Source organism: Panthera pardus, unplaced genomic scaffold (assembly GCF_024362965.1).
Source record: "Panthera pardus isolate Hobbes unplaced genomic scaffold, ASM2436296v1 HiC_scaffold_13, whole genome shotgun sequence".
In the NCBI taxonomy this organism is placed as follows: Eukaryota; Metazoa; Chordata; class Mammalia; order Carnivora; family Felidae; genus Panthera; species Panthera pardus.
In genome coordinates, this window is record NW_026526688.1 from 132,432,970 (window position 1) to 132,456,949 (window position 23,980).

General features: G+C 40.3%; 1 protein-coding gene across 1 annotated transcript in view; it reads right to left on the reverse strand.

The window, feature by feature from the left end:
* Positions 1-23,980, reverse strand: part of PKD2 (polycystin 2, transient receptor potential cation channel) — a 54,662-nt gene that overhangs the window by 20,244 nt on the left and 10,438 nt on the right. Inside the window, exons 3-7 of the mRNA XM_019464772.2 lie at positions 14,371-14,504; positions 12,269-12,519; positions 7,416-7,640; positions 5,049-5,277; positions 581-748 (exon numbers count right to left, since the gene is read on the reverse strand). Coding sequence (XP_019320317.1) covers positions 581-748; positions 5,049-5,277; positions 7,416-7,640; positions 12,269-12,519; positions 14,371-14,504 — 1,007 coding nt within the window. The remainder of the gene's footprint in view (positions 1-580; positions 749-5,048; positions 5,278-7,415; positions 7,641-12,268; positions 12,520-14,370; positions 14,505-23,980) is intronic.

The following is a 23,980-nucleotide window of genomic DNA, read 5'->3' on the forward strand; positions in this document are numbered from 1 at the left end:
CGTGGTCACCCGATATCAGGTAAAACCCAACCTGTCCCTGTGTTAGTGTAGCTGAGGGCCACAGACCCAAAGGACACTGAGAAGGTGTCTTATTGCATTTGTGAAACAAATCTGCAGGGACTAGTTTTGCAAAACCGCAGGTAGTAGGAAGCATCATACACAGTTAGATGAAAGATCACATGAATCCTGCTAGCTTACTTGTAAAATATGAAGCAGCTTTGGCTGGCATTTGAATTTAACCACAAAAGCACATTCAAGTCCTCCAACATTTTGTGTGACTCATGTTAATAAAAAGAAGGGAAAGGGGCACCTGGATGGCTCAGTCGGTTAAACGTCCAACTTTGGCTCAGGTCATGAGCTCACAGATCATGAGTTCGAGTCCCATGTGGGGCTTTGTGCTGATAGCTCGGAGCCTGGAGCCTGCTTCAGATTCTGTATCTCCCATTCTCTCTGCCTCACCCCCGCCCCCACTCTCCCTCCCCCCTCACTCAAAAATAAATAAACATTAAAATTTATTTTAAATAAAAAAAGAAAGGGAAAAATATTATTGAAAATCCAGAACATGAACTTTGTAAATTACCTTAATCCAGACAAAAAATACTATGACAGCAGCTATATTGTTGAACTGTATTTGCCAGTATGCCAGATGTTCAAAGTTGGGAAAAGTATTTTGATCTTCTAGAAACTGTAGTAGCACCTCCACATTTGATGTTCTATATATGTTAATTCCTATAGCTACCACTGACAGCTGGAAAACAAAAGATTTATATATTATTACAGTGTTTTAGAAATATGCAACTTACCTTAAAATGACTATTTTTTCTTACCCATGTATTACTCCTAGGGCTCAGCAATCTACTTATCCAAATCACTCATACAAATGTTAAATGCTGAGCACAGCCATAATACAAGTAAAACAATAAGCTGCTTGCATTCCCTTTGCTAGCAACAGAAATCCAATAAATGCACGTGTCCATGTGCACAAACACATGAGAGATGTTGCTATGTTGCTGTATTACAAAATCAAATTCAAATAGGATGCCTTGTTTTTTCTGCCACTCTCATTTAAATCACTTTCCACCCTTCTGCTTTCTCAGCCCCATCTTGCTTTTTTTTTTTTTTTTTTCCAGTTGCCAGCCATCCATTCCTTCTACTATTTAACAAATACATAGTGGACATCTATGTATACAGCACTGTGCCAGGGGCTAAGAGGAACAAACAGAAGTAAAATGCACAAACTCTGTTCTTAAGAAACTTACACTCTGGTTCAAGACCAGGTACACACACAAAAATAAGCAACCCAAAAGCCTACTAAGGAGTTGGCATTGTACAACATAAGGTGAAGGGTAAAACAAGACATTCTAAAAGGGGTGCTCGAAGGAAAAAGAATATGCTTGGTCTTAAAGGATGGTGGGAATGATGGTCAGAGAGGGCTCCAGAAGGCTTGCAGTGGGAATATGTGTGAGCCAAGGGTTTCCCTCTTGTTTCTGTTCCTTAACCCACGACCATGCAACTTTCCACATTTACTTCAGTTCTGGGCCTACAACATTGGTCCCTACATGCATCCATCATCACTGGATTAAGGTATATGTATGGAAAGTGCTAGGGGTTAACCATCACAACCTGGGCTTCCTAATGGGCTCTGAATCCACAGCAGGTGTGCTGTCCTAGGTGCTGAGACCCTTACTGTCCATTCCTTCTCTCTTCTCATGAATGATGGTCAAAGACCACTTCATTAGCCCTTCCTGAGATGGCTTCTTGATCATGACTCCAGGTGATTATCATAGCAGAAAACTGCCTGGATGCCAATCTTTACCATCTTTTGTTTTCTGTGAAGGACTTCCAGAGCAAATCTTGTATTTTTGTGCTGGTGGTAGGATTATTTTCTTTGAGCTCTCTGAATACACTGAAAATGTTTCTCTATGTTGACTTAGTTGAGAGGGAAGGGTTGACTGACTGAATAACAATAGCCCTTTACCCAGCTCTCACTAGGTATAGTTGCTTTGGTCATTTATACAATATCAATATCATATCAATATACTAAATTTCCTTGAGATGTTTTCTTCAAAATACAGAATGAGAGAAAAGATGAGAAAAGAGATTTTGTAAGCATTTGAGTTATGTCCTGAGTTTTCTCTGGGATTGTCATCCTTATCTACGAAAGAACTTTCCTTCCTTAACATAAGCTTCATAAGGGCAGGAGTTTGGGCTGTTTGGTTCTTTCCTATATCCCCAGTGCCTAGAACAATGCCAGACACATAGCAGGTGCTCAGAAAATCTTTGTTGAATAAATTAATAATTATCACCCTTGAAACCTACCAATCAACAAAATTATTTGAATTTAGACTTTTTAACAGTCTTCTTTTTTCAGTAATTCCACTAGTTTTGAAAGACTATTGTTTAGGTCAAACGGTTGACTACATTAAGTCTATAGATTTCAAAGTCTTTGATGGAAGAAACAAAAGGAAAACACAAAAAATGATTTCAGAGTGGTTCCAAGATGTTGTAATTATATTTATCACATAATTACTTTTCAAGTTTCGGGTGTGCTTTAGCACATTTGGGCCAGATAAAATGAAAACACCTTTGCTTTTTTCATGGGGTTGAAGGTCCAGTGGAGCACAGGGCTTGTTTTGGGGATGAGCAGAAAGCATGCCCTTATTTCTGCAGGGTCAGAGAAGGTTTCAAAGGAGAAGTAGGATTCCAGTAGCCCTTCCTTGTTCTTTACAAAAGCACACTGTCTGAATTATTGTCTTGGCAGTACTAAGAGTTAAAAAAAAAAAAAAAAAAAAAAAAGAACAATAGCACAGTGAAGCAAGTTTTCAAAGAAATACTTGCAAAATCTTGTGGCTGCTGAGCCAAAGAAACTATCCTTAATTTCCATGACATCATCAGTTATTTTCTCCAAAGCAGGTACAAGGCGATTCACTTAGGTGTGGGAATAAAATATTAAAACTTCTATCCAAGTGAAAAGAAAGTGCTAGAATTCTATTTGTATTTATTTTTAACCAAATCTTTCAAATTTTATGTTGTGAATGTTTGTACAAGTGTATACACACACACACACGCTACAAATATATGGAATACATTAGGGTGTGTTGTCAAAGTTTTCACTTATAGGTGTACATAATCAAAAAGGTTGATTGCCACTGACTAGTCTTTTGTTGATATTAAAGGTATTTGGTTAAAACCCAAACAAACCTGCCACTAACTAGCATATTATCACACTTTTACCATTATTCTCAATGACCTAAACTATAAATATACCCATATAAACTAAAAAAGCAGGGTTTGCAACCTTGGAGTCCCAAACAATAATTGTTTTCTAGAATAGTTTTCAATGTAGATAGACTGCACTCTTCCATCATGTAGTACAGAAATATTTTGAAAAATTCTTCCAGTCTCATGGCCTTTCCTCCCTCCTTAAATAGTGAAATGTCTTTGTTACTCTGTTATTATTAATGTATTGAGAATCTGGGGATCAAGAGCTTACCTACAGGAATTGTGTGATGTGACACAAGCCATTGTGCATCAAGGTTGAATGGCTTCCACACAGTATTCTGGAGGAATTCTTATTTTAAGTAAAAACCCTTTATGAAGAGCACATGCATGTAGCTTGAGAGGCAATAGAAGAGTGGCTAAGAGGGTTATTGTGAGGATTAAACATACTTCTGTATATGAAAAGCACCGGGAACTGTGTCTGACACACATAACTTCTAAAGTGTTAGTGATGATTATTATTATTGCTCGTGTTAATATTTGTGCAGTATATATCTATATAGTTCTTTTCAATGTCTTAAGCATTCTTTTATTCAAACATGAGGATTTTTTTCTATGTTTAAAACATATTAATAACATACTTCAGAAAATATTTTTCCCTATTTTGCCAACTAATTCTAGTGATGATCTGATAATGACTTGATGTAAATGCTTCACAAAGCCCAAACGAATTTTTGGTTGCTGGGGGCTGGGGGAGAATAGTGGCCAAGAAGTAGGGTAACAGAAAAGGGCACCCTGATAGGATAATGCATCACTTAACTGAGATTTCAGAGGGGCATCTCTATCATCAGACGGAGGATGATGGTGGAAAGGACGGACTTTTAGGCATGTAACAATTAAACATGTCTTTATATGCTTCAATGTGTAACAGGACTCGGCAAAAGATTACACATTCTCATTGATGGGAGAAAAGTTTGCAAAAATGCATTTCTCTACGGAAGCCCCTGGAAGGAAGTGATTAAGCTGATGTGGAAGGGAAACCATATTGAACAAGTGTAAGAAGTTATAATAGAGTCAAGGGCACGCAGGGGATCTACAAGGTGTCATAGTCTCGACTCTATCCTAGCTGCCTTCTGGTTTCTTGCACCTGATACAGAAAACGTTGATGGTCCCTCACCTGTATTTTGTACACTGTGGACTATTTTCAGGAAGTTTTAAACTACAAGGAAATTTTCTCTACCACCCCAAATATTTTCTGGATGCTTCTTCTTGCTCTAACTTTACATATGTGCAGAAAAATACAAATTAATTTTTGTTAGCAGTTGAAGAAAAATATAATTAACAAAAACCAGAATAGACAAAACATTGTTTTCTGTGTCCCATCTCATATGGCATGCCAAAGCCAAATGTGAATTACTAAGTTATTCTTTTTTTATGTCTTGGAACTTGTGTGTATCAGCACATAGCGATCACTTTAATTTTTTTTCAAGTTTATTTATTTATTTAAAGTCATCTCTTAAAGTGGGGCTCGAACTCACAACCCTGAGATGAAGAGTCGCATGCTCTTCCAAATGAGCCAGCCACATTATTCTGGTTATTTGTGTGGCTAATTGATAGCTTATTATAAATACCTCTCCACTTCTATATTCAGAAGGGTTACTCATACAAAATGAGAAAATAATTGGTAACACTTAAGTTGATATATAGGAAAGAGAACTTTTAGATTCTCCTTCAGGAATATCAGGATCCACAATACAGAGGAGATAGATCAAGGACTCTAACATGTTTTTATAACAGAGTACGGAATTTTCTATTGTTCTCAAACCTACCACAACAATCACAACATCCAGACAATTCCAGAAACTTCTGAAATAGTGTAGCTTGTGAATGCGAATTTCCAGTATCTCTTCCACCACATAGTAAAAGATAAAAAAACAAAAGATAATCTCACAGGCTGCCAGGAAGAAATCAAAAGTCGTGACATAGCGGATCAGCTTTACAGGCTGAAATTGCCAAGATGGAATCACACCGCCTGTTGCTGGAAATTCAACCAATAACCTGCATTGCAATAAGAACAGTTAAAACAGTAACAAAACAACAACAACAACAACAACAACAACAACACATGGATGCAGCCAGGAAAGGACATCCATCTACTCTGTCCCTGTACTAACAGGTCCTAAAATTGTAACCACAAGTCACCTCAAACTAGTGGCAGAATATTTTTGATCACAGCTAATAGCTGTGTTCTTGTACAATTCTGTGCCCCCAAAGGAACAAGGCTCCCCAAGTCCTCCTAAAGAGATTATTCCTCCTCAGTTTCCCCTTTACTTTTCTGTTACTTATACTGCTCAAAATGCTCTATAGTTCTTTTTTTTTCAAACAAGAAGGATGTTTCTTGCCAACTTCCCATTTTATAGGTGTCACACTGAGAGAGTTAAATGATTCACTTAATGGTGCAGTTACCCTATCAAACTAGAAATAGAATATCTACCTCCTTAATGTTAAGATTCTGAAAAGACCTTTAGTTAACTACCAGGTGTAACCTTCTCTTCCGTTACAGGATGCATAGCCACACCCAGTGCCTGAGTATCTAAGACTCAAGCATGAGCAATAATCAGGTCCAGGCAGAGACAATGGTAAATTAGAACTGGTCAAAGAAGTATGAAAATTTTTCCTTCCTCTTCACTGTCAATCACTGTTTTTTGTTTTTTTCTCATTTGATGTGTTGGAGACCAGGGGCAATAAACAAAAACCTGGGAGAGCAATACAGAAACAGCGAGCCTCGTTATAGCCTCAGTGTAAATGTGGAAGGCAGAAAGTAGCTTGTGTGTGTGAAGTAATCTCTTTTTGTCCTGTTCTGGCCCTGCATCTGTTAACTTCTCCAGAAACGTAGGCAGCAACATACAGAAAAGAAGTAATTGCCTTGACAATATTCACTCTTAAAGTATGGGAAGGAAGTGAAAGACATACTCAAGACCTTCTATAAATAGATATTTCCTTAAATGTCAATCAGAGTTGACTGCCTGAGTTGACTGTTTTTTTCCTCTTTCTATTTGCCCTGAAATCATTAGGAAAAGTTCAATAATAATTGCAATCATTATTCAATCATTTCTAGTAATAGCTGTTATTTGACTTAATGTGACATCATTTCCTGTGAAAGTTGTTAAATAAGTGGTCTGGGAAAATCCAACTGGCCTTGTAAAGCAGATTTGAGTTTAGCCTCAAAAATGATCACAAAATAAGGATATTATGAGAATTTATGCCTCTTATTTGGTAGGTATATATATGTGAAAGTAAGTCATGTCAGTGATGTCTGGGTGTTGCTGACACATTCACCAGGAGGATTAAAGTGGGTGAACTCTGACTCTCCCTTGCCTTGTTCTGCTTTTTTCTTTTTTTATAGCACATATTACCTTCTAACCTACTATTTGTTTCTTTTGTTTATTGTTTCTTGTCTATTATCTATCTCCTCCTGGTTTAACACAAGCTCTGCTAGAGCAGCTATCTTTATTTTGTTCACTGATGTGGCCCAAGTGCTGAGAACAGTACCTGACACATATTAAGTGTCCAATAAATGTTTTCTGAATAAGTGGATGAATGAACAAGAGGCCCCAGACAAGCCAGTAGGTCTTTGTTAGTTTCCTCACTGCTAACCAATGTGACCATGATGGCAATGTCACAGGATCTGTAGAAGGAATTTTATGTGCCTTTGGTGAATCTCAGTGTTAGCAGGTACCTGGGTATCCTACCAAACCTAGGCATACCCTCTGACTACCGTGCTTGTGTTCTGATAGCATGGGCATCATTTGAGAGTGGGAAGCTCAGGGAAATGAGTCACTGTTTGATAGCAGAGGCCGTGGTAACAGAGTATATAGCATTGATCATCATTATAATGAGTAAGAAGAGATGTTAGCAAAACACAGTGCTTTTTTTCTGAGAAGGTTCCAGCTTTGGGATAAACCTGGACCAGTCTTAAGGTTCTTTCCAACTCATAATATTCTAGGATTCTAGTTCCCTTTCCCCAAATATATTTATCCCACTGAGCCTTTGGTTTTCACCCTTCCCTTGCTGTCAGCTCTGATCTTTGGTAGTCCTTTAGCCAGCCGCAGGCAATGGTCTCCTGGTCTATCTCAAGACTAGGATATACATACAAAGACACTGAGGTGGGAGGGACCAGCGCCCTTGGTACACACCTGATCACACAGAACAGGTTAATGTTGGCGTTGTATACCGAAAAGTCAATAAAAGTTGCCCTGGTTCCTCGGTCCAGCCAGACATTGTTCTTGAGGCTAGCGACCTGAGCGGCTGTCTCCTCTCTTGTTCTTGACAAATCCAGGTAATAGCCAGCTCCACTATAGGTTGCAATCATTCCCCAGTGGCTACTCCCATTCAAGTCTTCTTCACTCGTGTATATCCAACTAATTAAAACATGAAATGAAAACAAAACAAACAGATAAAATCAGTGGAACACTTGTGGCATTTATAAAGATAGTTGGGGGGCGCCTAGGTGGCTCAGTCGATTAAGCATCCAACTTCAGCTCAGGTCACGATCTTGCAGTCCGTGAGTTCGAGCCCCGCGTCAGGCTCTGGGCTGATGGCTCAGAGCCTGGAGCCTGCTTCCGATTCTGTGTCTCCCTCTCTCTCTGCCCCTCCCCCGTTCATGCTCTGTCTCTCTCTGTCCCAAAAATAAATAAACGTTAAAAAAAATTTTTTTTATAAAGTTAGTTGGTTCCTGGTGAGATAGAGTATGTAATAAATAAATGTAAGTCTTATCAAGCTGGGTAATGTGCTTGGAGTAGTGCTTCATAAATGTCTTTCTTTCTTTCTTTCTTTCTTTCTTTCTTTCTTTCTTTCTTTCTCTCTTTCAGAGAGAGCACAAGCAGGGGAAGAGCAGAGAGATAGAGAGAAGAGAGACACAGAGAGAGAGGATCCCAAGCAGGCTCTTCACTGTCAGTACAGAGCCCAATGTGAGGCTTGAACTCACAAACCAAGAGATCATGACTTTGAGCCGAAACCAAGAGTTGGACACTTAACTGACTGAGCCACCCAGGTGCCCCTAATTTTCTTTTTAAGTTTATTTATTTAGTTTGAGACAGAGATAGTATGTGAGCAGGGGAGGGAGAGAGACAGAATTCCAAGTAGGCCCTACACTGACAGCACAGAGCCAGATGTAGGGCTTGAGCTCACAAACTGTGAGATCATGACCTGATGATTCAATCCCTTTACACTAAATCTAGCCAAAACCTAGAACCAGAGGCTTAACCAACTTAGCCACCCAGGCACCCCCTTATTTAATTCTTATACATTTATTATCCCCCTTTTAGGTACGAGGGCCCTGAAGCTTAGTGAGGTCAATTCAGTCTCGATGCTTTTGAAGGTATTGTCAGGAACCTACACCAGGACTGTCTCTAGAACCTGTGCTATTAGCCCTTAGTTTATGTAGCTGCCTTCCCTGGGTAACTATACTCAGGGGCTAGATGACTCTATGCTCCCAGAGAAAACTGCAGCCAAGAAGTACAAGTTCATCAAGTACCACTGTTGGCAACTGAACTAAACAAGACTCCACAGGGCATTTGGGTGTTTAATCCACAAGTATTGAGAGAGGCTCTCTTAGGAACCAGAGGCTTCTTTCGCATTAACAGGGATATAAAGATGGACCAAGTTCCTTTCCCTCTCACATTTATAGTAAGTAGGAAGATAAAAGTTGTAATTAAACAATTAAAATACAAGGTAGATGGATGATAAATCCAACAGAGAAGTATAGAGAAATTGCTCTGGCAGATCCTTGTCTGGGGTCCGGCAACAGCAAAGGTGCATAGAGAAAGCTTTGGGAAGAAGCCACAGCAGACCTGGGCTGTGAAAGATAAACAGGATTCAGGCAGGTTTAAGTGGATGAGAAGGGCATTTTCAAGCCTGAGCCAGGTGAGGCCGGAGAAGTACAAGGCATCCAGCTGGTAGTTGAGTTCAGCTCCCATATGATGAAGAAAGAAACGTTGAAAGGTAGACTGTGATCAGATTGTGAAGAGCAAGCACGAAGGAGTCACTGAGGGAAGGTTTCTGAGAGGCACTGAACGGAGTTCCTCTGGTGGCTGCAGGAAAGACTGGAGTGGTGAGGAATAGACACCTCATGTGCAGAAAAGCTGCCATAGCAGGTCTGAGATGGCCCTTTATTCGGAAGGCCTGCTTGCAAGATTGGGCCTTGGCTGCTCTGAACCTTGACTGATAAACAGCTCCCTATATTGACATAAAACTTTGATACATAAGAGTGGCTAACTGTGCCTAGCCTGTCTGTACAAACACAGTGGCTTATGCTCAACACCTTCTTTCCTCCTGGGAGTCTGGGATTTGGGTACATGCCAGGCAGTGGCTGCCTATGTGACCAGAAGCCGATAAATACCTCAGGCAGTGAGTCTCTAATGAGCCTCTCTGACAGATATTGTTGGGACTCGTTACTGGAGGAATTCGGCATGTCCTATGGGACTCCACCAGGAGAGGACTTTTGGAAGCTTGCACTTTGTTTCCTCCAGACTTTGCCCCACACGCCTGTACCTTCTTCTGCTTTTGCTTTTATCTTTTCACTGCATTAAACCTTAGCCACAAACATGACTAGATGATAAATCCTGTGAATCCTTCCAACAAATCCCTGAGCCAGGGTGTGGGCCTGGGGGACCTAACACAGCTCAGTTAGCAGTCCCTGCAATAGGCCAGACATGATGAGGCCTGAGCCAGATCAGTGATAGGAAGATAGGAAGACAGACAGGAAGGACAGAGATAGGACACTGCAGTGACCGTCAGAAGAACTTGGCCTCTGATTTGGAAGTTGGGGCAAGGGAGAAGTGACATCTGAAAAATGATTGGAGGCTCTTTGAATAATGCAAAGGAGAACAGACCCGATAAGAAAGTGAGGAATTCAGTTTGGTCAGACTGAATTATAGGAGCTGGTGGGACATTGGTGGGATATAGTGTTATTTTTTGTTTTCTGTCACTAGAACACAAGCTCTGTGAAGACAGGGGATTTGTTTCTGTTTTGTTTCTTGCTGTTTTGTTGCCCTAGCCAGCACCAAGGGCATTTCTAGAAAAAAGAGACCTCACTGGGAAAATGCCTGGCACAAGTAAACGCTCGGTACATTTGATGAAGAAATGATAAATTATCAAATAGGGATGAGAGAGGAAGTCAACTGAGTGTCAAGGGAAAAAATGTACAGAAAGAAAAGATCTGAATATAGAATGAACGTAGGAATAAGACAGAAGTGGGAGGGGTTAAGAGGAGGATTACAGAATGAAGGGAACTCAAGCATCACTCTCAGAAGTCACAAGAATGAACAATCAACACCGCCAAGTTCTGCAGAGATGCCAAATGGGATGTACATAAGAATGGGTCAGTGGGTTGGCAAACTCAATAAATCCACTGGTGGCTTCTAAGAGAGATGTCCAAAGCACAGGTTTAAGCTTTAAGGGGTGAATCAATGGTAAGGAAATGGACGTGGCGAGTGAAGGCTATTCTTGCCGGAAGTTTGGAGTTCAAGGGAAGGAGGAATGGGAGTAATTTGAGAATAGGGCAGAATCAAGGGGTGGTTTAGACACATGGCAGTCCATCCATGGTGGATGGACATCACCCACTCACCCATGCCTCCAGCAGACATTTACTGAGTAGCTTCAGACAGCAGGCAGTGCTCAAGGCTTTGAGAATACAGCAGTGAACAAAATACAGTCCCCACCCTCAAGAAGCAGGAGTGCTGATAAGGAGCTGATGGTGGCAAGGAGCCACCCTAACAGTGTAATTAATAGAGAAGAAGCAATGTGGTTTAGTAGAAGAAACATGGGTTTTGGAGTCAAGCTGGTTTAAGTGCTGTGACACTTTGGGTAAGTGAGCTTCAGTTTTTTCATCTACAGAACGGAGATGACACCTATTTTCAGAGTTGTTTTGTGAAAAGCAGATGAGATAATGCATGAAATCCCTTCTTAAGTAGCGTCTGGTAGTGGCTGTATCCATTTCTCTCACTAATGATATGAAATTGAGTAAAATATTAGACAAAGTACCATAGTTTAAGGGCAGGAACTAGAAAAAGGAGCAGTAGACAAAATCATTACCAAACCTGGAAGAAATGTCTTTGGGATGATTCAATCCCTTTATGCTAAATCTTCTGACGTTTACCTAGTTTGTTCCTTACGGACCCTGGGACTAAATAAAATATGCATCGGATGATAAACAAAGAATCTGATCATTGGAGAGCTGTTTGCCCCCACAGTATAATTGACAAATCTGGAGTGTGGGTGTCTCAGTTCCCAAGAAAGGGATCTAGGGGAACTGATAGAATTAGGTTAGAAAAGTTTAGAAGACACTTCTAACCATAATGACTCACTCAGGGGCAGTGACCCTAAGAGGGCCACCTTGGGACCGCTTGAGAGCTCTTCTTAAATCTTTATAGTAACTACCGTAATTCTAAAAGTAATGACTATCCTCCCTTAACACACAAGATATTTTAAGTATGGTTACAAAAGAATACCAAAAATCCCTGCAAATACCCACAATGACAATACATACTCAACATCATAAACACATCTTTGAGAGGACAGGCTTTAAACCAGACAAAAAACTGCCTCCCAAGCTTATTAGACACTTTAAATAACTGTACTATGAACAAAGATATATTTGTAAATTCTAGTAAGATGAGAATTTCTGTACCAGAATAATTTCCAGTAATAACCTAGTGAATTATATCAATGGATCTAGAAAAATAGGAACGAGGCATCTTAAAAGAAACCACCAAAGGCCCAGATAGCCTCTTTCTTGTGGGCCATGTTTCTTGTGTCAACAATTTAGCCTGTTGAAATATTTGTGTGCAGAAATTGAAGGGGGTAAAAAGTAGAGAAAACCTGAGAAACCAAAAGTCAATTTGGCCATCGCCTCAAGTGTAAGCACTGAAGGCTCACTTAAAGCATCTTCTCCTTGGTTGGGGTTAGAGAATAAATGATGAATGAATGAATGAATGAATGAATGTCAGTGAGAGGCAAGGACACATGGCAACGGGGCACAGACACTTACGCCGTTCCATTTCTTGGACCGAACGGAGCCCTGTCTTCACTACTGACAGAGTAGACATCATAGCACTCTTTAATCTCATCTCTCAAGTCCTGGGGGATAGAACAGGACCCGTTCCTGACTTTGAGCTGCCGTATACGTGGTACGCCTAATAGGAGGTTCTCGTAGTAGATGAAGCTTCGGTTGTCGGCGTCAGTATTGTTGCTGGGTTGTGTCTTCCAGTAAAGCCCATCCAATAAGGCACCTTCTGTGAACTGAAAGTGAAGGAAACATTTAAAAAAATTTTTTTTAACGTTTATTTATTTCTGAGAGAGAGAGGGACAGAGACAGAGAATGTGGTGGTGGGGGGTGATGGCGCAGAGAGAGAGGGAGACACAGAATCCAAAGGAGGCTCCAGGCTCTGAGCTGTCAGCACAGAGCCCAGTGAGGGGCTTGAACTCACGGACCATGAGATCATGACCTGAGCCAAAGTTGGACGCTCAACGGACTGAGCCACCCAGGTGGCTTCACCCCGTGAAGGAAACATTTTTGAAAAGTTCTTTGAAAAGCTCCAAGCTTAGCGGCTTGCTTTGCACTTTCCTGGAATGTTTGCATGACCAACAGTTTGGCAACTCTGTGAACATGGTAGCATGACAAGAGTGGGTTTCTCTGTCAGAAAGATTAGGGTTGGATCTTGCTCCCCTGCTTACTAGCTGTGAGGCCTTGAGCAGGATCCAACTTCAAGCCAAGGTTCCTGTATCTATAATACTCATTAAAAATATATATATATCCATTTTTTTATATGGTTGCTACCCTTGGTGCCTAGGACTAAAGGTGGGGGGTGTGGTTTACATAAATCCACAACTGTGATCATTTTACCTTTCCCTTATTAAAATAACATCCCACATAACCATGGTTCCAAACTTGCTTGGAGAGGAAAAGACTACAGTTTTGATTACCAGTCTGCCATCTGGTGGATCTTTTAAGTGTCTGGACTATTTTGTCACATTGTGAACTCTAACTGCCCCTGCCCCTGCTTTACCATGGAATTGTGTATATGTGAGAAGTCTCTCATTAGTGTGCCTGTAGGGAAGAAGAAGCTGTTTCTCAGTGTCTTATCCTTATCAGACAATCAAAAGAGATGGATTGCTTTGCTCTGTTGAGGTGGGGAGAGATTCATATTATACAAGAGTGGTTTTGGATGCCAAGTATTTGGATGCCAAGATGTGTAATACACTCTAATTCCTGATGCCTAACTAGGCATCAATATTAATGGGTCCACATGGTCCAGTTTCCTCTATCTTTACAACCACCAGCTCTGACCCCAGCATTTAGTAAAAATTTTAGAAAGCATCTCTGCAGGAAGAAACAATTGTTTCCTTTCCAATTTCCCTTCCAATTTTCCTAGGTTCTGAGCACCATACCTCCCAGATCAGTTTAACATTTCTCCTATGGTATCACTCATAGCTTATCCTCTGCTACTATGTTGGATCTTGTGCAATTTGGGAAGGCTGGATTGAGTTTCACATTAGAGATCTCTGAAAGAAAGTGCCTGCCTTATATCAGGTGCTGTTCTAGAGTATATGCCATCGTAAACAAGGAGACAAAAGACAAAACAAAAACAAACAAAAAAGCAAGACTAAATAACCAGATTTTGCCCTTATTAGGCTGTATATCTAGGAGATAGTCAACAGATATTTATTGAATCAAGAATGGATGAATGAATTATAGACTAGGGTGAAGAAGTTCCTGTCAGGCTAGAAAAAAAGTCCATTTTTCATACTCCCTAGCCATGTGTAAGCATGCTGAGTCTTAGTCTCCTCATCTACCACCCGGGGCACAACATTAGCACTTACCTTGTGTGGTTACTATGGCACTAAAGAAGGTAAAGTATGAAACATACAACATGCTGCAAGAAACATACAAGATTCTCAACTGGACCATAACTTCCAACAACTCACCATAACCTACATCTCACTCGGTGTTAGGCACATAATGGGTCCTATATATACTGGTGAATTAATTTATGAAGCCAAATGAATAATTTTCAGTGATAAAGAGGTACTTTGAAAGTCATTTACAAAAACAAAACAAAAAACAAAAATAGAAAAGTCATTTGTAAATACCTTCCAGAAGTCTTCCATTGAAGAAAGAGTTTTAAAGTTTGTTTTCTCTGTTTTGGACACTGGGGTGTCCAAGAAGAGTTGCGACATTATCCGGGTGTAGTAGTACACACTGGAACTCATCATCCCATAGGTCACTGCAACACAGAAAGAGCCACATAAACCCTGTGAGGGAACCCACACACTTACGAGGACACTCCCACTGAATGGGTAGGTATCCACAAACAGTCTGCTCTGTCCCTTGCCTTCCTTCCCTTCACCATTCTTCTAGGATCTCTCCCTAGCTCTCAAGCCTATAAAAGAAATAAATTAACATTGCCTTATGTGAAACAAAACTGGCTTACTAAAGAGCATTAAGTTAAGATCAAGTGCCTTTACTTGACATCTGGGACATGGCTATTCAACTTCATCTCCCCCTCCCCACCCAGATCAGCCCCTCAACACAGGGAGGCTGATCTGCATGGGTTCCTACTGAAGCCATGCTGAGTGTCTCGTCCTGAGGCTGTGCATGTGCTGTTATTCTCTCTACAATAAAACGGGCAGGCGATTCTCTGTTCTACATCAATTCTCCACCCTTCTCTGCTCTGCATACTGTGGCTGACCTCTACAGATGGTACCACGTAGGCTCCCTTGACCTTTGACATTCCATGCATTTGGCCCATAGGGGGTGGAACAGGAAATGGGGGGGGGGGCTGAGGAAAAAGAGATTGGGTTTGTTTCTTCCACCCCTCCTCCATTCCCTCACCACCTGGATGCACTTTGGCAGGGGACCCTCTAACCTTGGCCATAGTTGCTGGGGGAATCTCTCCTCCCACAGCCATACTGGGTTCATGCCATGCCACTCACTCCCCTTGTCCCCTCAGGCCTGGAGGTGGTAACTGTTCTGAGGGCCTCACTCCCCTTGTTGGTTCCCATAACCCTGCCCCACCTTTGGACATAGTGCCTTCATTAAACGTTCTTTAATTACCACTTTGAGTTTTCCATCCCTTTCCTTGCAGGATGATAACACAGACACATCTTCCTCCCATCTACCTATCAAATCTTGTATGGAACCCTCTAAACTCAAGCTATACTCCTTCCATAAAGATTTTCTGATTATATCAGCTCATTCTGAATGGTCCTAGAGGGAGGTAGGAGGATTAGGTTACAGGAGATCAAAGATTGAATCCTGGCCTGCCTGCTGTCTACTATGTGAACTATGCAAGCTGCTTAAATTTTCTGAGCTTCAGCTTTGTTTTCTGTAGGATGGGGATAATTAGCTACCCCATAGGAGTTTTTGGTGCTTAAATAAAAATAATAACTAAAAATTACCCAATACAGTGGCTGACACTTAAATATCCAACAATGGTGGTTCTTCCTCCTTAATCAGCTTGCTGTAACACCTGCATTAAAAATTTCAGTATTTGAACAAGGAGACGGCTGTCTTACACTGGACTCTAGCAACTGCATGTATAATACACTCTAATTCCTATAACTAGCTGACAAAAAGCTTCAAGAGGAAACACTTCCCTTTTATAATTCTTTTGACCATAGTTCTAAATATCCAACAAGTGATTAACACTTAGCTGATTCTGTAATAATCTTAAGGCATCGTAAAATGCATTTTATTTTATTTATCTATTTTTTAAAGTTTATTGATTTATTTTGAGAGAGGGAGAGAGTGTGCGCAGAAGGGCAGAGAGAGAGAGAGGGGATCCTAAGCAGGCTCATGAATCGTGAGATCATGACCTGAGCTGAAATCAGGAGTCAGATGCTTAATCAACTGAGCTACCTAGGTGCCCCATAAAATGCATTTTAAAACCTTGCATTAAATGATCACTAAATACCTATCAAATCTTGTATGGAACCCTCTAAACTCAAGCTATACTCCTTCCATAAAGATTTTCTGATTATATCAGCTCATTCCGAATGGTCCTAGAGGGAGGTAGGAAGATAACTTACAGGTTATCCCTGTAATCCCTTCACTAAAAGGGGGATTAAGTGCTATTTAATAAAATCTCTTCCTCATATAGTTCCCTTCTCCACCTGAGCAGCATAGATAATTAAGATTATTTAAAAAGAGGAGCAGATAATAGTGATTCAAACATAAGTGTGTTTTAGAGTCCACCTCGAGCAGTCAGTGGATCAGCAAATACATACAATCATGCGGCGTATCTATTTTATCTGGAGGGAAAGGAATGTTTTCCAGTCCCCTTAGTTTTAGACTCCCTCACCTGTCCTCCTGCAACCCACAAATTAGGGTAAGAACATTCCTCTTCAAGTGCTCCATGACTTGCCACCTCTCAAAACTGTACTGGGCCACAGTTAAGGGTTTAGACTTTTAATCCATTCATATTTATGGGACAGAGTGCTTATGAAGATAAGCAAGGTGTGATCTCTGTCCTCAAGAAGAGAAGCTAATAAGTATCCCTGGGAAGAGCATTGTCCAGCCAGCTCCCATAGAGGGATGGACAGGGTACAATAAACTCTACAGAAGCTTTCTGTGGATCCAGAGACAGCTGAGGGAACAAAGCTGATATGATGCTAAAGAAAAGAAGTGAAGGATCCTCGAAGCTGAATAAAAAATTATTAAGTTGATTTTTTCAGTTAACTTGAAATTTGAATTTGCTTTGGATTGACTGATTAATATAGATCATTCTCAAATTTTTTACCTGTGGGTTTTATTGTTTAAAAAGATTTATGACAGATGATTTAAACATTTTGATGTATAAATATGCAATAGTTCTCTATGTATATAAATGTGAGTATTTTAGCCACTGATTAAACATTGTAGCTCTCTTACTTTCCTATATTGTTAATATCGATTGCTTTTGAAATTCTCAGGACCTGTATGAAATTTCACGCTTCACTAAAAGGGAAGTGATGCGTCCCCTTGACTATTTAGCACTATCTGTCAGACATCTAGAGAAACAATGCCATCTAGCTTTGAAGGGATGATTATTCTAACACATTGAATCAGCGAATATTAACTCAGCTCCTCCCTTGTACCAGGCCCTGGGATAATCCATGGGATATCTTTTTTATTTTTTAATTTTTTTTTTTTTTTTTGAGAGAGAGAGAGAGAGAGAGAGAAAAGACAGAGACAGAGAGCACCTACAAGTGTGTGCCCACAAGTGGGAGTGGGGCCAGAGGGAGATGGAGAGAAACTCAAGCAGGCTCCACCCTCAACACAGAGCCCAATGCGGGGCTCCGTCTTACAACCCTGAGATCATGACCGGAGCTGAAATCAAGAGTCAGATGCTTAACCAACTGAGCCACCCAGGCACCCTCTCCATGGGATATCTCTGAGAGACAGCTTCATACACTCCAGGAGTCAGCTGTACCATGAGTCCATATTAGGAAAAGTTCTGTGTTAGTGAGCAAGAAGTACTAGCAAACAAGACAGAGAGTGAAAATGGGCAAAGCTGTCAACATTTTGTAAGAGCACCTATGTGGCATCTCTGAGATGTGCCTAAGAGCATCCCTTTCGCCCTCTCTGTGCTGAGGGAGACAGGTGCATAAACCAGTCTGGCAATCCAAGGTGAGGATTGCAGTGAAAGAGGTGGGCCTGGACTTCAGCACAGCTCAGGGAGGTGGGATAGTTGATAAAGGCTTCTCACTGGATCTGCCTCTTGAGCTGATCTTAAGGGATGAGGAAGAACTGAACAGACCAAGGAGGTGACAGCCTAGGTCAAGGCCTTTCTGAGACTCACAGTGGTGTGGTGTGGTTGAAGTAACAGAAGTCATAGGGAGTGGCAGGTCCGAAGAAGGTAAGCAAAGACTGTATAATGTCTTTATTATGTAAAGATTTTAAACTTTATCTTGAAACTGAGGGATTATAGCATGTTAAATGGAAGAGTGACCTGGGTTAATCTGGTTTCAGAGACCGTAATCTGGAGCAGTGCCTGGGAGTCCTAAAAGTCCAGATATTAGATACTAAACAATGTTGTCTAAGGTCACTGAGTCATCTTAAAACTTAAATAAATCTTGTCACTTCTCTACTTAAAAAACCCAGCTTTCCACTGTAAACCCCTTACAAAGCCTACCAGACCTATAGGGTCTGGCCCCTGACCACCTTTCCATCCTTATCTGATAGTACTCTCTTTAGTAACTGTCTTCAGTTTCTGGAATGTTCTGAGCTTTTTCCTGCCTCAGAACCTTCACTCATAAAGTTCTCTCTGCATCTGACTGGCTCCCACTCTTAATTTAGGTCCCAGAGAGGCCTTGTCTGTAGGGGAATCCTCCTCCCCGATTGTCTTGTTTCATATTACTTCTGCATTTAAGGGCAGGGCCTAAATCTGTTTTTAATTAAATTACTGAACAGGTGACTGAATGAATAAATGAATAATCCAGGACAGAGATGATAAAGGTTAAAATAGGAACAACAGTGATGTATGAAGGAAGGCAGATTCGAGAGGCACTAAAGAGGAAAAATGAGAAAAGTGAGGGAAAGCATCTAGAATGATGTGTAGCTTTGGGGAGAGGCATCATGTGGGTAATGTTCACATTAACTCAGAGAGAACATGAGTGAAACAAGTTTGGATGGGGAGGATGATGGGTTCAGGGTTAGGAATGTTAAGGATGAGATTGCTAGGAGATACACCAGTGGAGATGCCTGATAGAAGTTGGCACAATTTTTGTAGTTCATGAGCAAGGTCTAGGGGGGACCTGGAGTCACCGGCATCAAGTACCAGTTGAGAATGTGGAAAAGACCCCCGAAGAGAAAGCCAAAGATCCAGTTGCAGAGAATACACTGGCTAAACACATTTCATAAGGAAAAAAACTAAAAGTGAATAGAGCAAGGAGAAACACAGAAAGAGAGGGACTCCTAGAAGCCAAAGAGAAGCTTCTAGAAAGCCAAATGCCATGCGACCAAATCCCAGAAAAACCTGAAAAGAGCTCTAAAATTTGGCAATTAAGAGGTCCCTAAGTGGGGTGCCTAGGTGGCTCAGTCAGTTGAGTGTTTGACTCTCAATTTCAGCTCAGGTCATGATCTCATGGTTTGTGAGTTTGAGCCCCATGTTGGGCTTTGCGGTGACAGTGCGGAGCCTGCTTGGGATTCTTTTCCCCACTTCCTCCCCGCCCCCCGTGCCCCCCCCCCCCCCGCCCCACCTCCTCTGCTCCTCCCTTGCTTGTGCTTTCTCTCAAAATAAACTAAAAAAAAAAAAAAAAAAAAAGGTCCCTAAGTGACTTTGGTGAGGCCTTTCAAGAAGTATAGGTGAGACCACAGAATAAACAAGAGAGGTGAAAAAACATTACTAAAACCTCCAAATATTTTAATCCAGTTTTGGTTAAAATTTGAAGGAAATTGTAAGTAACACACTGAGATGGAAATCTTTGAGGGATAAAGGCTGACACAGGTGCTTTTGCGAATGACTATACTGAGCTCGGATTACTTCTTCTTTTGAAACAAAAGAGGGGCGCCTGGGTGGCGCAGTCGGTTAAGCGTCCGACTTCAGCCAGGTCACGATCTCGCGGTCCGTGAGTTCGAGCCCCGCGTCGGGCTCTGGGCTGATGGCTCGGAGCCTGGAGCCTGTTTCCGATTCTGTGTCTCCCTCTCTCTCTGCCCCTACCCCGTTCATGCTCTTTCTCTCTCTGTCCCAAAAATAAATTAAAAACGTTGAAACAAAAGAGAAAGATATGTAGTATTAATAAATGTTATCACAAAGACATAAAGAAGAGAAAGCTATGCACATGGAGTACAGACTATGTATAAATTAATATTTATAGAAGAATAAATACACATTTCTTGTCATGTGGTTTTTGCTCAATTTACTGAAAAGGACAGAGAGCTTTGTGGGCATAGGCAGTCTTTAACAGTTACTTTCCATGGACTACAGCCTGTGATCTTAGGACTGAATATGTTTGCTGTGAGAAGCTGTTGGAATGTTTGTCACCGGAAATTGAACTAGCTTCCCACCAATATGATGATTAACCCATGGCCTTTGATTTCCCTGACCTAGTTATCAACAGTGAGTCTCCATGGATTCTCTTGCAATGAGGAAAACTATCTTGATTAGACAACAATCCTTGCAAGATTTTTACAAGTAAAATAAAATATTCATTTCCTTTTTATTGAAATATAATTGACATATAATATAGTATAAATTTAAGGTGTACAATGTGTTGATTTGATACTATTCATTTAATTTCTTAAGAATTTTTTAATTTTAGGGGCGCCTGGGTGGCTCAGTTGGTTAAGTGTCCGACTTCGGCTCAGGTCATGATCTCACCGTTCATGAGTTTGAGCCCTGTGTCAGGCTCTGTTCTGACAGCTCAGAGCCTGGAGTTTGCTTTGGATTCTGTGTCTCCCTCTCTCTCTGCCCCTCCCCTGCTCATGCTCTGTCTCTCTCTCTGTCTCTCAAAAATAAATAAATATTGAAAAAAAAATTTTTAATAAAAAAATTTAAAGAAGCATTTTTTAATTTTAATTTTTTTAGTATACTAGAATATCTTCTTCCAGAGAAAAAGAAATGGAGACACACAAATTACTTCTTAGAAGGGCTCTTCCTGTCCTAGGATACATCATGCTATTTTAGGACTATGTTGTTCATTTCTCCAATTTCAATACTTCTTTGGACACTGGTGAGTTTAAAGTTAAAGACTTTCTCACAATAACTGATTACATTTTCTACTCTATAAAATATGTTCTATTTTCTACTCTGTAAAATATTTACTGAGGTCTTGGTGTTTTTCTCAGTGACTTGTGGGTTACAAATGTGGTAAGGTATTAACCCTTTGTAATATTTCTTGTAAATATTCTTTACAATTGTTTTCTGCCTTTTAATCTTATCTATTTCTTTGACATGTACAAATACTACATTTCTATGATGCTAACTCAACTAACATTTCTTTATGATTTCCATTATAATGTCTAAACACAGGAAATTTGAGAAACTTCAAAGACTGGAGGGAGCAGAAAAAAAGAAGAGGCAAATGTATTTTTATCACAGATTCACCAAAGACTTTTTTTTGCCATTTCCAAAGATCTTTAATAATATTTATTCCTTTCCTTAACTTTAGCATCTAAGTCACACAAAGAAATACTCTTACTATTTATAACAGTAACCCATATAAAAATAAGTACTTTGATGGTAGATTCATAGCAACCTTAGGTTTCAAGTAAGAATAAATTCTAAATTACAGAGAAAATAGGATTACCTAGTCCCCATGTTATTTCTCTCCTCTGGGTTTATTCAGACTGATTTTAAAGATACAAGGGTTTAGAACTAACACTGATAAAATGGAAGATAACCTTTGAGGGACACTTAGGGGCTCCAAATAAATGCTCAATTAGAACCTATACTTCTTAGAACCTACTGATGAAAGAGTTCGGCCGTGGTCAACGATCTCTGGGAAGAATTTTGCTTTTACTATTCTCACATGATAGTACCTAGGATCTTTTGGTGTATTATTCCCAACCTGCACAAAATCTTTCAAAATAAGTATTTCACAGATACAGGAAGGTTAAATAACTTAGTTCAAGCTTACCTAGTATATAAGTAGTGGCGCTGGAATTTGAACTCAGACCTCTGTTGATGCAAAAAAAAAAAAATCTATACTTTTCCTACTGTGTCAAGCTGCCTTCCAGATCCCTATCTATTTCATATCAAGAGCTTCCCATGTGCAAGGCATAGGGCTAAGTACATTCTCTCATATACCCACAAAGTAATGAGTTTGATATTATTGGCCTTCTGATACTGATACTGTTGGCAAGATTTTAAAACTAGTAATTAAAGAGATGGTTTCTGAGCAATGGGGAAAGGGTTCAATCACTAGGAGCCAGTAAGGCATTGCTAGGAATAAATCATGTCTGCTTATCTCATTTCCTTTTTGATTCGGCCAACAGCTGATAGCAGAAGAATGATGGAGTTATTCAGACGGGCATTAATAAGAAAAAGTCTTTCTTATTAACCTATTTCTTGAACATTCTGACCTATATGATAATATAATTCAGTGAACTCCACTCAAAGAGCTTTCACTAATGGATGATGCTCTTAGATCAAACTTTTTTTGATTTATTATTAATTAATCAGGATAAGAGCATGGATGATATCAACTCTATTGATCCAGTGAAGCCAAGAGGAACAGCTGATACTGACATGAATGACTCCAGATCCAAGATAATTTCAACAGATTGGAATGATAAGCAGGTGCTAATAAGATGGAATTTAACAGAGCTGAAAGGGAAGTCCTTTCAGGACTATGTTCCAGGAAGAAGTGTTCAAATACTAGCTGGGGAACACAGTGATTTATAGTTTGGGGGGAAGAGACTGAGGAATCATTTACGTGAAGGGTCAGGTGATGGGAGGGCGCAGGAGCCACAGCTTTGTATCTGAATAAGGACACTCATAGTCCCACTTTTTCCATTCTTTCATCATGAGGCTCCTACTATACTTTCTTTCTTTTAAAGTTTATTTATTTGAGAGAGACAGAGACAGTGCAAGTGGGGAAGGGGCAGAGAGAGAAGGAGAGAGAATCCCAAGCAGGTTCGGAGCTGTGCAGAGCCTGACATGGGGCTAGAACTCACAAAACTGTGAGATCATGACCTGAGCTGAGTTGGATGCTTAATGGACTGAGCCAACCAGGCAGGAGCTACTGTACTTTCAAAGGGACCTGATAAACAGAACATGTGCAGGGGGAATTTCTATCATGTGGGTACTCAAAGGCATATCACCAATGACATGATTAACAGTTAAAGGAACTGAAAAGGTTTAACCTAGAGGAGACTTAAGGGAGACTTGAATGGCTGTCTCCAAACTTCTGATAGGCTAAATTGGAGAACTTGGTAAAGGTACTTGGTAAAGGTGGGCTTGGAGGGGGCACTGAGAGAGGAAGTTAGACAGCGGTAGACTTGGCTTCATATAAGGAAGAACATTCTAACATAGCCATAGAAAAATGAAATGAATTATTTAAAAGAAGTAAGTCCCTTAACTTGAAACTGTTACTCAATCAGACATAGGATGCCTGACCACTTGAGAGGAACGCTGGAGTGCAATTTTAGCATTCAGTGGAGGTTTGATCATATGGTTGCTAAGATCCCTTCTTAACCAGAGATTCTACAATATTCTGAAAATAAAACTTTGCCTATGTAAAATATGTAGCTACTGGTATAAGAAAAAAATGTGATTAGTGTGAAAAGGAACAAAAAAGCTTTAAAAATTCTAAAATAAACAAGAGAACCCTAATTATATGCCTTAAGGCATGTTTCCTAAAACTCTAGCTATTTGGTTTATCTATCTGGCCTAGATCCCAAACTTGTCAGTGCATCTGAAAACTCACTTCTCTGGGACACATCTAGAAGGCTCTGATTTAGCAGATCTGGGCAAACGGCAATTAAAAAAAAAATTCTCTTGGTGATTCTGATGCTCAAGCAGTTGGTGTGGGCTGGGGGAGGGGGGTGGGCACAGAGAACCTAGACTTACTTATAGGGATACTTACATTTTGCATAAGACATATATGTATGTATGTGTCTATGTCATGCTTAAAAAAACTTAACAATGATCCCAATCAACCTGTTAATATTTAAGGCCACTGTAGTTTAATATTTAAGCTCCTATGCAGGGAGCAAAATCTCCTTCAATATTCTAAGCTCTAACAGCTTAGAACATAAAAGTTAAAGATACCACATCTC